General features: G+C 40.9%; 1 protein-coding gene across 1 annotated transcript in view; it reads right to left on the reverse strand.

Moving 5' to 3' along the window:
* Positions 1-2,962: 2,962 nt before the first annotated feature.
* Positions 2,963-15,689, reverse strand: part of gss (glutathione synthetase) — a 37,022-nt gene continuing 24,295 nt past the window's right edge. The window contains exons 10-13 of the mRNA XM_061904890.1: positions 11,099-11,293; positions 9,351-9,432; positions 5,368-5,557; positions 2,963-5,306 (exon numbers count right to left, since the gene is read on the reverse strand). Coding sequence (XP_061760874.1) covers positions 5,183-5,306; positions 5,368-5,557; positions 9,351-9,432; positions 11,099-11,293 — 591 coding nt within the window. The 3' untranslated portion in view covers positions 2,963-5,182. The remainder of the gene's footprint in view (positions 5,307-5,367; positions 5,558-9,350; positions 9,433-11,098; positions 11,294-15,689) is intronic.

Raw genomic sequence — 15,689 nt, forward strand, 5'->3', positions numbered from 1 at the left:
AGCTTAGATATAAAATAAGAGGAAAAAACCCACAATTAAACCCAATAATAATAATAATCTACAAATGTATGAAGACAATATAAAGTTGGCAGAGGTAACCCTAATAATGTTAGCTCATGCAGCTAACCTACTTTAGAGCAATTTTGCGAGCTTAACAGTTTTTTCCCCCACATTTTTAGTAGTGAAGTGAAGTGAATTATATTTATATAGCGCTTTTCTCAAGTGACTCAAAGCGCTTTACATAGTGACACCCAATATCTAAGTTACATTTAAACCAGTGTGGGTGGCACTGGGAGCAGGTGGGTAAAGTGTCTTGCCCAAGGACACAATGGCAGTGACTAGGTTGGCAGAAGCAGGAATCGAACCTGCAACCCTCAAGTTGCTGGCACGGCCACTCTACCAACCGAGCTGTGCCGCCCATAGTAAATTAAATAGAGTTTAAAAAAAGGATGCATACACTGAGCAACATTTTTCGATTAAATACTATTTTTATTTGATGAATCTATTAGCTAAATTGCTCAAAAACCACTGAGTTAGTTGAGAAGTTAGTATTTTAATCTATTATTTCTGTTTTCAGATCAAGTACATACACTTGAGGTTTAACCCAAATAATGTTATATCCTTGATTTTTAAAAAAGTGCATTTTTATTTGATTAATGTACTTTTTTCTTTTAAAGCTAGAAATAAGACCTGGCCTAACATTAATAGCTAATGCAGCTAACCTGCTAAAACACCTGAGCTTGGCAATTATTTTTATGGGATGTTGTAATACATACACTTTAAATTTACCAAGATAAAATGATCAAAGTCCACATAAATTAAGTGGGTTATTTTATTTGGTGATGCATTAATAAGTCATTGAAGCCTTAATTTGTCATTTTATTCCTTGTGAGCGTCAAAGAAAAAGTCTACTCGGGTGATGTTGAATCTTTTAAATTTAGTGAAAAGGATTTGAAGGTAGTTCACAACATTCTCTACCCAAAGGTGACATCTATCCCTCCATTTTCTACGGCTTATTCCCTTTGGGGTGGCTGGTGCCTATCTCAGCTACAATCGGGCGGAAGGCGGTGTACACCCTGGACAAGTCGCCACCTCATCGCAGGGCCAACACAGATCGACATCTAATTTTCCACAAAAATGACCTATCTTTCAAAATGCTTTGTTGAATATATTCCGTTTTAGTTGAGAAAGTGTCAAGCACCATTACAGTCCTTCTGCCACAGAACAGACAAATCCATCAGAAACAATCTTAGTATCAAAGTTGTATGTCATGCAACGTCAGCGCTGATGTTTGCTGGCTTTGCCGTGCTTGTAACAGACTTCTTATAAGCGGCATATAAAACGGTGTAGCTAATTTAAGGATTTTTCATCGCCAAGGGTCATAATGTTTAGTATTCAACAAATGTTTTTTATATTCCACCAACATGGACACTGACAAGTGTGTTATTGTTTTAGCTATGGCGCTATCTTTTGGACAAGCTGGCTCTGCAGGTGTTGCAGCTTGAACGTCAACAGTATCCGTCTACTACTCATCCATAGCATTTCTTCATTCATTACTCCCAGCAACTTTTGTCAGTTTTACAATACAACTAAAACAATTCATACTTACGAAACTGCCCCATGTGTGATGTCTGTAGGAGTGTTTTCATCCATATTTGTACATGCTATCGTAATGTTATCAAATAGGTTTCGTTAGCATTAGCGACTATGCTAACACGTTTACAAGTGTCTATGAGTTAGTATTAACTTAAAATGGCATTCTTTTTGTAGTTTCAGTTTGGTAAGTTCACCAAAACTTCACCATGTCTAGCTGGTTGAACAGCTAGTGGGTCCATCACGATGACCTCTGTTTTGTTTGATCAGCTGTTTTACTGCTGTGTTACAGGCACTGTTTGGAAACAATTAAAAGGACTGTTTGTAACATCATCACAGTAACATTTTTTAAAGCAAAAAATTAGAGATGTCCGATAATGGCTTTTTTGCCGATATTGTCCAACTCTTAATTACCAATATCGAAATATATAAAGTCGTGGAATGAACACATTATTATACCAAATTTTGTTGGGATGCCCCGCTAAATGCATTAAACAATGTAACAAGGTTTTCCAAAATAAATCAACTCAAGTTATGGAACAAAAATGCCAACATGGCACTGCCGTATTTATTATTGAAGTCACAAAGTGCTTTTTTTTTTTTTTAACATGCCTCAAAACAGCAGCTTGGAATTTGGGACATGCTCGAGGAGGTCTGGGGGGGTAACCAGGGGTGTATATTGTAGCGTCCTGGAAGAGTTAGTGCTGCAAGAGGTTCTGGGTATTTGTTCCGTTGTGTTACAGTGCGTATGTTCTCCCGAAATGTGTTTGTCATTCTTGTTTGGTGTGGCGCATATTTATAACAGTGTTAAAGTAGACTATACGGGCACCCTCATTGTGACCTGTATGGCTGTTGACCAAGTGTGTCTTGCATTCACTCTTGTGTTTGAAAAGCCGTAGATATGTGACTGGGCCGGCACGCAAAGGCAGTGCCTTTAAGGCTTATTGGCGCTCTGTACTTCTCCCAACGTCCGTTTATAGCAGCGTTTTTTTCAAAGGTCATAAATTCTACTTTTTGAAACTGATATCAATAATTTCCGATATTAGATTTTTAAGCATTTATCGGCCGAGTATATCTGCAGTCCGATATCGGACACCTCTAATGCTAACACGTTGAGTCTGAGTTAGTATCAACTTAAAATTGCATTCTTTTTGTAGTTTCAGTTAGGTAAGTTCACCAAAACTTCACCATGTTTAGCTGGTTGGACAGCGAACTTCCGCAGCTAGTGGGTCTATCACAATGACTTCTGTTTTGTTAAATCAGCTGTTTTACTGCTGTGTTACAGCCACTGTTTGGAAACAATTAAAAGGGACTGTTTGTAACTTCATCACAGTAACAATTTTTAAAGCAATAAATACACCAAGAACACCACAGGCTACCTAGTTTTAATATTAGTGGTTCAACAAAACACATTTGTCTGACAATTGTCTTTATTTTTTACAATATAAAAAATATATACCATGAATTGATTAACGTGGACCCCGACTTAAACTTGTTGAAAAACTTATGTGGGTGTTACCATTTAGTGGTCAATTGTACGGAATATGTACTGTACTGTGCAATCTACTAATAAAGGTTTCAATCAATTAATCAATCAAAACCGGCTGGAATAAAATGATTGGTGTTTACGACACTCACTTACCTGGTTCTATCAGCAGGTACGTGCAGGGAGCGTGTGCACACATACAAAAGCAGTCCAAGAGAAGCAACAAACAATTTGCGTCCATGTTGGAGTTATTATAGAACAAGGGTGTCAAACTCAAATACAGAGTGGGCCAAAATTTTAAACGAAACAAAGCCGTGGGCCAAGGTTGAACAAATTAAACTTTTAATAGGGACCCAAACAAGTTTTGCATTAAATATTGAACAAGCAAGGCTTATATAACTTTAGTGACATGCAAAATCCAGTTTCAAATAATAATAATAATGAAAAAAAATGGGGGCTTCACGGTGGCAGAGGGGTTAGTGCGTCTGCCTCACAATACGAAGTTCCTGCAGTCCTGGGTTCAAATCCAGGCTCGGGATGTTTCTGTGTGGAGTTTGCATGTTCTCCCCGTGACTGCGTGGGTTCCCTCCTGGTACTCCGGCTTCCTCCCACTTCCAAAGACATGCACCTGGGGATAGGTTGATTGGCAACACTAAATGGGCCCTAGTGTGTGAATGTTGTCTGTGTTGGCCCTGCGATGAGGTGGCGACTTGTCCAGGGTGTACCCCGCCTTCCGCCCGATTGTAGCTGAGATAGGCGCCAGCGCCCCCCCGCGACCCCGAAAGGGAATAAGCGGTAGGAAATGGATGGATGGATAATGAAAAAAATGATCAATGCCATATCAAATAAAATTTAAATAAAAATTTGATGCCTTTTTTTCTATTTGCAATCTTCTGAGGTAAATATCAAATTTTTTCCACAGGCTGATAATAAATTTGAAAATAAAATAATGAATGAACAGTTTCCCGGAAGAGTTAGTGCTGCAAGGGGTTCTGGGTATTTGTTCTGTTGTGTTACGGTGCGGATGTTCACCCGAAATGTGTTTGTCATTCTTGTTTGGTGTGGGTTCACAGTGTGTTGCATATTTGTAACAGTGTTAAAGTTGTTTATACGGCCACCCTCAGTGTGACCTGTATGGCTGTTGACCAAGTATGCGTTGTATTCACTTGTGTGTGTGTGTAAAAGCCCCAAATATTATGTGACACGCTGTTAGTATGGAGGAAAAGCGGACGTGACGACAGGTTGTAGAGAACGCTAAAGGCAGTGCCTTAAATGCAGGCCCCCAATATAGTCGTCCAGGTGGAAATCGGTCGAAATTCGGGAAAATGGTTGCCCCGGGAGAGGCACTGAACTTCGGGAGTCTACCGGGAAAATGAGGAGGGTTGGCAAGTATGAGTATTAGCGGTGAATGTGGTGTTACAGCGGCACCACAGCTGTATAACACCGGCGGGCCAGCTCTAATGCTAAATTGATATTGCCTCAAGGGCCAAATTAAATTACACGGCGGGCCAGAGTTTGACACCCATGCTTTAATGCATTATTAATGAATACCTTTGCTAAAACCTGTGAGTGCGTGTTGCCCTCACATACTTGGTGTAAAACAGACGCTGGCATGATAAATCTGAGCGGTCCATGAGAGCCGGAAAGGTGGACACAGTGGTGGGAAAAATCCAGTCTATTGCCTGTGTACATAATGTACAGGACACACGTAACCACTAACCTCTCCAATTCACAAACTGAATCGTGTGTGAAGCAGCAGTCAATGTAAACCCTGCACCATGGATAACCCCAAAAAGGTGTTTGTTGGGATGATATTAACTCATTACAGCAGGGGTTAAGACTTTAGCTTAGAAACTCGTTCGGTACACCCCTGTACCGAAACGGTTCAATACAAATACCGTTACACCCCTAATGATTATAAGTATTATTATTTGAGAGAGAACATATATTCATAATTTGCATTTAAAATAGTTTTCTGCACCAAAAAACGGCCTTTTTGGACTGACTGGTCTGATGTTAATGTTGCGTACATTGCTCCCTTTGCATGAGGTAGTGTAATAAGAATGATGTCGTGAACGTCCACACAGGTGAAGATGCACCTTCTCAGTAGAGCAGAGGGTTGTCCAACACGGCAACACCTGCATTGACGCCACCATCTGAATGCTCTGAACTCTTGGTCCTCAGCAGATGTCCCACACAGTCGTTCATCACCATGTCCTTACCCTGCCTGCATGGACATTATTGTCATAGTCCTGGATTTGGATGCTAGAGTGTTTCTGTATGCTTACCTGACATAGACGCCGTAGAAGCCCAGTTCACTGAGACAGCTGCTGATTGTGAGGGGAGTGTTCCTTCTCAGCAGGTAGTTCTGCATCGGTTTAGGATGGATTTTGTCCATCAGAATGTAGGCTGTCCTCTCAGAACTGCCCTTCACTCTGCGCAGAACTTCGCAGATCTCTTCTCCGTAAATGTTGTTCCCTTAGGGGGAAAAAAACAACAAGAAATTGGAACGCGGCTGTCATGTGTGAGCATGCTAGAAACTTACCAATAAACTGCATATTTTTACTGTGGGACTCAAATGTTTGATCAATTTTAATTATAAAAGCAATGCAGTGCATGCATTTAAAGTTAATAGGGAAGAAACAATATGAACATTTCATATCACGGTTATTATTATTATGGCGGTATTGTTGAATTTGCTTCTTAAAGGCCTACTGAAATGAGCTTTTCTTATTTAAACGGGGATAGCAGGTCCATTCTATGTGTCATACTTCATCATTTCGCCATATTTTTGCTGAAAGGATTTAGTAAAGAACATCGACGATAAAGTTTGCAACTTTGGGTCGCTAATAAAAAAGCCTTGCCTGTACCGGAAGTAGCAGACGATGTGCGCGTGACATCACGGGTTGTGAAGCTCCTCACATTTGAAAAATTGTTTACAATCATGGCCACCAGCAGAGAAAGCGATTCAGACCGAGAATGCGACGATTTCCCCATTAATTTGAGCGAGGATGAAAGATTTGTGGATGAGGAAAGTGAGAGTGAGGGACTAGGGGAAAAAGAAAAAAAATAGACGCCAGAGCGATTTAGATGTTATTTGACAAATTTACTAGGATAATTCTGGAAAATCCCTTATCTGCTTATTGTTTTACTAGTGTTTTTGTGTTTTAGTGAAAGTCGGAGGGGTGTGGTGACCGCCAGTGTCTCTAAGGGAAGGCATGTTTCTCGACGAGGCGAAGCAAAGGCAGGCGTTGAGATTTTTTTTTTTCCCCTCCTCCACGGTGGAAGCATCCCACGTTCGGCGGCAGCCAGTCAGAGGAGGCAAGAGAGTCCGCAGCTGCCTCTCTGACAGTTGCACGAGGAACGACGCAAGCTCTCCGCTCATGTCTACAGTAAGAGGCGACTTATAACCACCATTTTCTCACCGAAACCTGCCGGTCGACATGTGGTCGGAAACCTTGTTCGCTTGACCGCTCTGTTCCATAGTAAAGCTTCACCGTCATCACCAGCTGTGTTTGTGTTGCTAAAGGCGGCCGCAATACACTGCTTCCCACCTACATCTTTCTTCTTTGACGTCTCCATTATTAATTGAACAAATTGCAAAAGATTCAGCAACACAGATGTCCAGAATACTGTGGAATTGTGCGATTAAAGCAGACTACTTATAGCTGGGATCGGGGCTGGAACAAAATGTCTTCGCGAAATTTAAAATTGCAATTTAGTCAACTAAAAAGGCTGTATTGGCTTGTGTTGCAATGTTAATATTTCATCATTGATATATAAACTATCAGACTGTGTGGTCGCTAGTAGTGGCTTTCAGTAGGACTTTAATTACTTGTGCTGTTAGAAAACCCACCATTTTGCATGCCTTAGTATTTTATCTATTTTAATTGCGTACGTAGCAAATAAAATCTAGTATTTGTTATTATTTCTGGCTGGCATTGTGGTTTCCTTCTGTGTTTTTTTTTAAGCACACAGTAAAACCACCTCTGTCTCGTATAGAACAATCCCTCTGTTGTAAGTTAGTTCAATCTGCACGACTGAATCGCTTAGTTGCTCAGACAGCTTATGTGTTTGTACAAGTTCAGGTTGGGGTATGTTGTTTCTCAATGACCAAAGATCTTAATAGCTCTTCTTTTCATGTTAGCATTTAAGCTATCGAGCTGACACTAGTCAGGCCGTGAGTTTATCAAAGTTCAGTCATCAATCCCGTTTTTTTAAAATAATTTTAATACAAAAAGGTAATACGAACTGCGGTTATGATTAATACTAGGGGTCTCAAACTCAATTTACCTGGGGGCCACATGATGCAGAAACTGGGTGAGGCTGGGCCGCAAGAAAAACTCTCTTAATAAAATCTAACATGCACTTTTTAATGAATTCACCTTCTTTCAATGGCTTTCCCGCCCTAGCAACATACTTGCCAACTCTCGCGATCTTACCGGGAATCACCCGAATATCAGTGCCCCTCTCGACAATCTCCCGGGACAATCATTCTCTCAGTTTACACCTGAACAAAAAAATAATGGCGTGCCATGCTGGCAATGCCTTTAGCGTCCTCTACAACCTGCCATCTCGTCCGCTTTTCCACCATACAAATAGTGTGCCGGACCAGTCACATATTGTATGAGGCTTCTGCAGACCCACGGAAGTGACTGCAAGACATACTTGGTCAACAGCCATACAGGTCACACTGAGGGTGGCCGTATAAACAACTTTAACACTGTTAGAAATAAGCGCCGCACTGTGAACCCACACCAAACAAGAATGAAAAACATTTTAGGAGAACATCCGCACCGTAGCACAACAGAACAAATACCCAGAATCCAATGCAGCCCTAACCCTTCCTAATCCAATCCAATCCACTTTATTTATATAGCACATTTAAACAACAATAACGTTTCCAAAGTGCTGCACAGTCATGTTAAAAACAATTGTAAAAAATAAATAAATAAAATAAAATAAAAAAAGTATATATATATATATATATATATATTATGCTCCACCAATGACTGAATAAAAACAAAAAAATAAATAAATATTTATTTTTCTGGCTACAACCCCGCCCCCTATTGTAGCCCGGCACAGTTAGGGCTGCATTGGATTCTGGGTATTTGTTCTGTTGTGTTTATGTTGTGTTACGGTGCGGATGTTCTCCTGAAATGTGTTTGTCATTCTTGTTTGGTGTGGGTTCACAGTGTGGCGCATATTTGTAACAGTGTTAAAGTTGTTTATACGGCCACCCTCAGTGTGACCTGTATGGCTGTTGATCAACTATGTCTTGCAGTCGCTTACTGCATCAACTGACGCCAAAAACAAAAAATGGCTGGACTGGCATGCCGTTTGCACAGGTTGTAGAAGACGCTTAAGGCAGTGCCTCCACGGTACCCCCTTAATATTGTTGTCTGGGTGAAATTCGGAAGTATAATTACCCCTGGAGGGCCACTGAAAGTTGGGAGTCTCCCAGAAAATTCGAGAATATACAAGTACGACGTTGTAAAGCGCCATTCATACAATACTAGAGGTCCGCACCAACATAACATTTTTACATTATGGTGCGGGCCGCAAAATAACGTCTTGAGGGCCGCAATTCGCCCGCGGGCCGCGCGTTTTTGAGACCCCTGATTAATACTGTTTGTCGTTACATCCCAAAAAACAATTAAAGTACGGTGGTTGAGTTACTATTATTTAATTTAAAGTGACGTATAGACGCTAGCTTTAGTTCATTTACTTCTCTTAGGACATAAGCACGTGTACTGTGTCTTTAAGACGATGCTTTTCTTAAATACCTGTGATGCAGCCACTCTGGATAATTAGAGTTAGTTGGGAACCAAACTACATGATTTTCTTACCCTTGTGTTTTTTTTTGCTTCAAACCGTATTTGGATTACTCCAGTTTAGTAGATAGATCTAAGTAGAATATAGTTTTATTTTTTTTTGCAGTTCTAACCTCATCCCCCACATTTATCATCTTTAAAGAGTTTCACTTTATGTTCATTAGGAGATAATTAACTTCTTTTTAAAATTGTACAACAGGATTATTGAAATCCTACAAAAAAGTTACGATGGACAGTTTGACACCGGAACAAATAATCACTTCTTATGGGGAAAAGTGTTTAAAAACTACATAACACTGACATTGGTAGTTTCATCGTATCCTGTATCAAACGGCTGTAATTCCAAACTGATTAATGCTAAGTGAATGATAGGTGGTGATCAATTTTACTGCATATAGTATCGAAATTCATATAGTTTCCCTCTTGGACTGTACCTCCTCCTTCTCGCTGGGGTTTCAGGACAAACCGGTCTGGTGTCGCCAGAGCCATCTCCACAGCTTTGTCACCCTCTGGTCCCTTTCATACAGAAAGTGAAACGCCTTATTATTACATAATAATGACGTGCACACATTTGTTATAAAGGAACTATATTTTTGTGTTAAATGTATTATTTTAAAAACCTATCTATCTATATCTATATCTACAGTACATTAAGAAAAAAACTAAATATAAATTTTTTGGTTATTTATTTACCAAATTTGTAAACAATGGCATAACATACAAATGCACACAGGGTCCATTATCAGAGTTAATGTGGTCAACATATATTAAATAAAAACTAAATAAGATAAGGCTCAGAATGGTTTCTTAACAAAACATTTCTACATATAAAGTGCTTTTTTTGATTGATTGATTGATACTTTTATTAGTAGATTGCACAGTACAGTACATATTCCGTACAATACAGTACAGTACATATTCCGTACAATTGACCACTGCTGATCCGCTCGAGATGGTTTCCTGTGGACGGGACTCTCGCTGCTGTCTTGGAGCCACTGTGGATTGAACTTTCGCAGTATCATGTTGGACCCGCTCGACATCCATTGCTTTCGGTCCCCTAGAGGGGGGGGGTTGCCCACATCTGAGGTCCTCTCCAAGGTTTCTCATAGTCAGCATTGTCGCTGGCGTCCCACTGAATGTGAATTCTCCCTGCCCACTGGGTGTGAGTTTTCCTTGCCCTTTTGTGGGTTCTTCCGAGGATGTTGTAGTCGTAATGATTTGTGCAGTCCTTTGAGACATTTGTGATTTGGGGCTATATAAATAAACATTGATTGATTGATTGACTAAATGGTAACACCCCAATAAGTTTTTCAACATGATTAAGTCGGGGTCCACGTTAATCAACATTAAACTGCCTCAAGTTGTCACTCAGATGAAATAAAATGACAAAACCTTTCTTCTACATGTAAAAAGTGCAACATTAAACAGTTTCAAGTCAACTCAGCCTCAGATTAACTTTTTCTTTACCACCCCCCTCCCCCAGCCTGGCTAACTTGGCAGTAAAAGGATATATGGGCTTATTGTTCTTCCACCATAGAAGTGGGTCAAAATCTAGTTTTTAATGCAATACAGCAACCCCCCGCCACCCTGAATGGGACAAGCGGTAAAAAAATGGATGGCTGGATGGTCTTAAATCTGTTGCTATAAAAACATTTGTTATTGCTTCAGCCCTGCCCGACTCGCCGAGGAGAGGCTGCTTGAATGCGGTCGTGACGCTTCAAAGGGGTTAGCATGTTTGAGGTGTTGGCAGAAGCATACCCTACTGCTGCTGAACAATGTTGGGAAACCTCAGTCCTCCATTGTTGTATCGCATCGTGCAGCCAGTGTTCCCAAACGGGAGATGTTAACGAAGCAGGGGGGGTCTTCCAGCTCTGGCTTTTACATGTTGTCCTAGCCCGGTCGCTGCTAGCATGCCGTGTGTTTTGCCTCGGTGTGCATTGTTTACACAACGTGTGGTACGCAACCTGTCCGTGTGGAAACTTGTTCGGTGCACCCCCGTACCGAAACGGTTTAATACAAATACAGGTACCGATACACCCCTAATATATATATATATGCACACACACGCAGTCTAAGATTAGTCTTTGTCATGTATAAAAAATGGTCAGGGCAACAAAGCTGATTGGCAGAAGGTATTTGTCTTTTGAGAAAAATAATCATTAATAAAATATGATTTACTCACCATGTCAAGATTATAAAGGCCAGCAAAGGTAGCCCTGAGTTGCTCCACAGTTTGCGGCTGATCAGGAAAGAACCGTTCCAGAACTCCAGATTTGGCGAGCACCTGCTGGACCTTCTTTGTCCCAGCAAGGTGTGTGGCGATGTCTGGACACTTCACCGCCAAGGAGCGCTCAATCATCAAGCGAGCCTCCCATGTCTACCAATTAGAAGAAGGAGTTTACAACTTTATATTGAGCAGTTTATACAATGAATGTTTGAATTTGTTAGCATTGTGTAGCAGTGGGCATTCAGTATAATTACACGGCTCAAATTACAGATAATACTTTTTGCTTGGGAGTTTTTCTCAATCAGTGAATGATTTTCCCTTTGATTTGACCACGCTTAGAATCAAAACAAAACTTGAGAAAAAAAAGGAATCAACAAACCTATTCGTAAACAGTTTACTATGAAGATAAATGCAATAATATAAGACAATGTAACAATATCAACAAAATAGTGTTTGTTACATACAGTTGTTTAAGCAAAATAAAGTCAATAAAGCAAATTAACTAAACAAAAGCAAAAACTAACATTGGCAAGCTTTCAAATCCTTTAGCTGTTTATCCCTAAATCACTCTTGAATGCATGAACTTTCCCTCCCTTAGTTTTTGACAACATAACAATAAAGTAGAGATGTCCAAACCAAAATGTTGGGCCTTAGATCCAATCTTATTTTGACCAGATACTTTGACCATAGCGGACGGAACAGAAATGTTTTTACCAAGTAAATAAAGTAAACTGTTTCATAAAGCATATTTTATTAAGTGTATAACTTGCTTGTATTGGTGTAAATCAGATCATGTATTTATTTGATGGTATTTAATGCTACATACTATTTTTTAACATAAAGTGGCAAGTGCAAAATAACTAAAAACTGTTATTGGCTCCCATAAAAATCATTTGGATTTTGCCCTTAAAGGGGAACATTATCAGCAGACCTATGTAAGCGTCAATATATACCTTGATGGTGCAGAAAAAAGACCATGTATTTTTTTAACCGATTTCCGAACTCTAAATGGGTGAATTTTGGCGAATTAAACGCCTTTCTGTTTATCGCGCTGGAGGCGATGACGTCAGAATGTGACGTCGCCGAGGTAACACACCCACCATTTTCATTTTCAACACATTACAAACACCGGGTCTCAGCTCTGTTATTTTCCGTTTTTTTGACTATTTTTTGGAACCTTGGAGACATCATGTGTTGTCGGAGGGTGTAACAACACTAACAGGGAGGGATTCAAGTTGCACCACTGGCCCCAAGATGCCAAAGTGTCTGCCGCCAGACCCCCATTGAATGTGCCAGAGTGTCTCCACATTTTACCGGCGATGCTAAAGCAGACATGGAACAGAGATGTAAATACCCATAATCCTTTGTATTCATGAAACATCCTGACTATTTTATACACCCCGCTAGTGGCAAACCCCGCCGCCCCCCCGTGCGTCGGTAAGGTGGGCGGGGTTGGGGGCGCGGGGGTGTAAAATATATTCAGGATTATGGGTATTTGTTGTGTTGCGTTACTGTGAGGATGTTCTCCCGAAATGTGTTTGTCAATCTTGTTAGGTGTGGCTTCACAGCGTGGCGCATATTAGTAAGTGTTAAAGTTGTTTATATCACAACCATCAGTGTTTGTATCACCCAGTATGCCTTTCAATCTTGAATGTGTAATTGCGAAAGCTGCACACCACATGTTGCCGGACCAACAATGGGTTTGTACATGTTGTTGAAGGTGTCTAAGGCAATGGCTTCACAGCACGCCCATATTCTTGTCATCAGGATGAACACTATTGGATAGTCGCGGGAACGTTAGCGGCTCCAATTGTCATCATTACTCTGTGAAAGAGGTTTAAATAGCTTTGTGAGTGGTAAAGGCAGACAACCTCTGATGTATTTCAACGGGCGGTTGGCGGGCGGGTACGATCCTGATAAAACGTTGGTTCGGGTGGACGGCGGGTGGATGACGACTTTGGTGATGCGGATAATATAATTGCCTATCCGCGCATCTCTAGTCCCTAGTGTGGGAATGTTGTCTGTCTGTGTTGGCCCTGCAATGAGGTGGCGACTTGTCCAGGGTGTACTACGTATTCCGCCTGAATGCAGCGGATTAAGGCTCCAGCACCCCCCGGAAGAAAATGGATGGATAATGCACTTTACATTTTCAAAGTGCAACAATGGGGGCCTACTATTAAAAATAGTTTGAAAGTATGAAAGCAGGAAGGGGAGTCGTAAAATATTAAAAACAACTAAAAAGTGCTTAAAGGCCTACTGAAATGAGATGTTCTTATTTAAACGGGGATAGCAGGTCCATTCTATGTGTCATACTTCATCATTTCACGATATTGCCATATTTTTGCTGAAAGGATTTAGTAGAGAACATCCACGATAAAGTTGGCAACTTTTGTGCGCTAATAAAAAAGCCTTGCCTGTACCGGAAGTAGCAGACGATGCGCGCGTGACGTCACGGGTTGTGGAGCTCCTCACATCTGAACATTGTTTACAATCATGGCCACCAGCAGCGGGAGCGATTCGGACCGAGAAAGCGACGATTTCCCCATTAATTTGAGCGAGGATGAAAGATTTGTGGATGAGGAAAGTGAGAGTGAAGGACTCGAAAAAAAAAAGACTGGGCAGTGGGAGCGATTCAGATGTTATTAGACACATTTACTAGGATAATTGCGGAAAATCCCTTATCTGCTTATTGTGTTACTAGTGAGATTATACTGTCGTACCTGAAAGTCGGAGGGGTGCGGCCACGGGTGTGGTGACTGGCAGTGTCTCTGAGGGAAGCCACGGAGGAGGCAAGAGAGTCGCAGCTGCCTCTTTAACATGTCTACGGTAAGAGCCGACTTATTACCACAATTTTCTCACCGAAACCTGCCAGTTGACATGTGGTCGGAAACCTTGTTCGCTTGACCGCTCTGTTCCGTAGTAAAGCTTCACCTTCGGGAATGTAAACAAGGAGACACCGGCTGTGTTTGTGTTGCTAAAGGCAGCTGCAATACACCGCTTCCCACACATACATCTTTCTTCTTTGACGTCTCCATTATTAATTGAACAAATTGCAAAAGATTCAGAAACACAGATGTCCAGAATACTGTGGAATTATGCGATTAAAGCAGACTACTTATAGCTGGGATCGGGCTGGAAAAATATGTCCGCTACAATCAGAGACGTCACGTGCACGCGTCATCATACCGACGTTTTCAACAGGATACTTTGCGCGAAATTTAAAATTGCAATTTCTTAAACTAAAGCGGCCGTATTGGCATGTGTTGCAATGTTAATATTTCATCATTGATATATAAACTATCAGACTGCGTGGTCGCTAGTAGTGGCTTTCAGTAGGGCTTTAAGAGAGGAATGCCTTTTTTAAAAGGAAGGTTTTGAGTTGTTGTTTTTTTGAAGGATTCAAGGGTCTGTGGGGTTTTGATGTCCGGGAGAATGTTCCAGAGGCGAGGTGCAGATGAGCGTAAGCTCCAATCCCCATTGTGCAGAGCTTGGTTCTGGGTGGGAGGAGGCAGTATGATTTGCTGGAGCTGGTTTGGGGAGTTTAAAGTTCTTTCAGTTAGGAGGTGGCGTTGCCATGGATGCAGTAGTGGGTAATGAGTGAGATTATGTGTTGGAGTCTGTATTGCATGGGGAGCCAGTGAAGGTCTTTCAGGATTGGAGTAATGTGATCAAATGTACGCAATCTCATCAGGATCCTAACTGCACTGTTGTGGACATATTGAAGCTTTTGAAGGCATTAGCCAGGCATGCAATAGCCTGGAGGAGACAAAGGCGTGGATGAGTTCCTCTGCATCTCGATTGGTGAGAAATGGTCGGACTTGGGCAAAAAATCTGAAATGGAAGTAGAAGTTGCAGAGTTGTTTGATGTGGGAGTCAAAAGTGAGATGTGGATCAAATATGACCCTTAGGTTGGTGATCAGAGGGCAAAGTGAGTCCCCATGTCTAGCATTAAAAGATTACTGTTGGTACAAAATGCGGCTGCTAGACTTTTGACAAGAACAAGAAAGTTTGATCATATTACGCCTGTACTGTATATACCTTTATATACATATATACATACATATATACCTATACTGTATATACCTTTATATACATATATACATACATATATACCTATACTGTATATACCTTTATATACATATATACATACATATATACCTATACTGTATATACCTTTATATACATATATACATACATATATACCTATACTGTATATACCTTTATATACATATATACCTGTACTGTATATACCTTTATATACATATATACCTATACTGGCTCACCTGCACTGGCTTCCTGTGCACTTAAGATGTGACTTTAAGGTTTTACTACTTACGTATAAAATACTACACGGTCTAGCTCCATCTTATCTTGCCGATTGTATTGTACCATATGTCCCGGCAAGAAATCTGCGTTCAAAGGACTCCGGCTTATTAGTGATTCCCAAAGCCCAAAAAAAGTCTGCGGGCTATAGAGCGTTTTCCGTTCGGGCTCCAGTACTCTGGAATGCCCTCCCGGTAACAGTTCGAGATGCTACCTCAGTAGA

Source organism: Nerophis ophidion, linkage group LG06, assembly GCF_033978795.1.
Source record: "Nerophis ophidion isolate RoL-2023_Sa linkage group LG06, RoL_Noph_v1.0, whole genome shotgun sequence".
Classification (NCBI taxonomy): domain Eukaryota; kingdom Metazoa; phylum Chordata; class Actinopteri; order Syngnathiformes; family Syngnathidae; genus Nerophis; species Nerophis ophidion.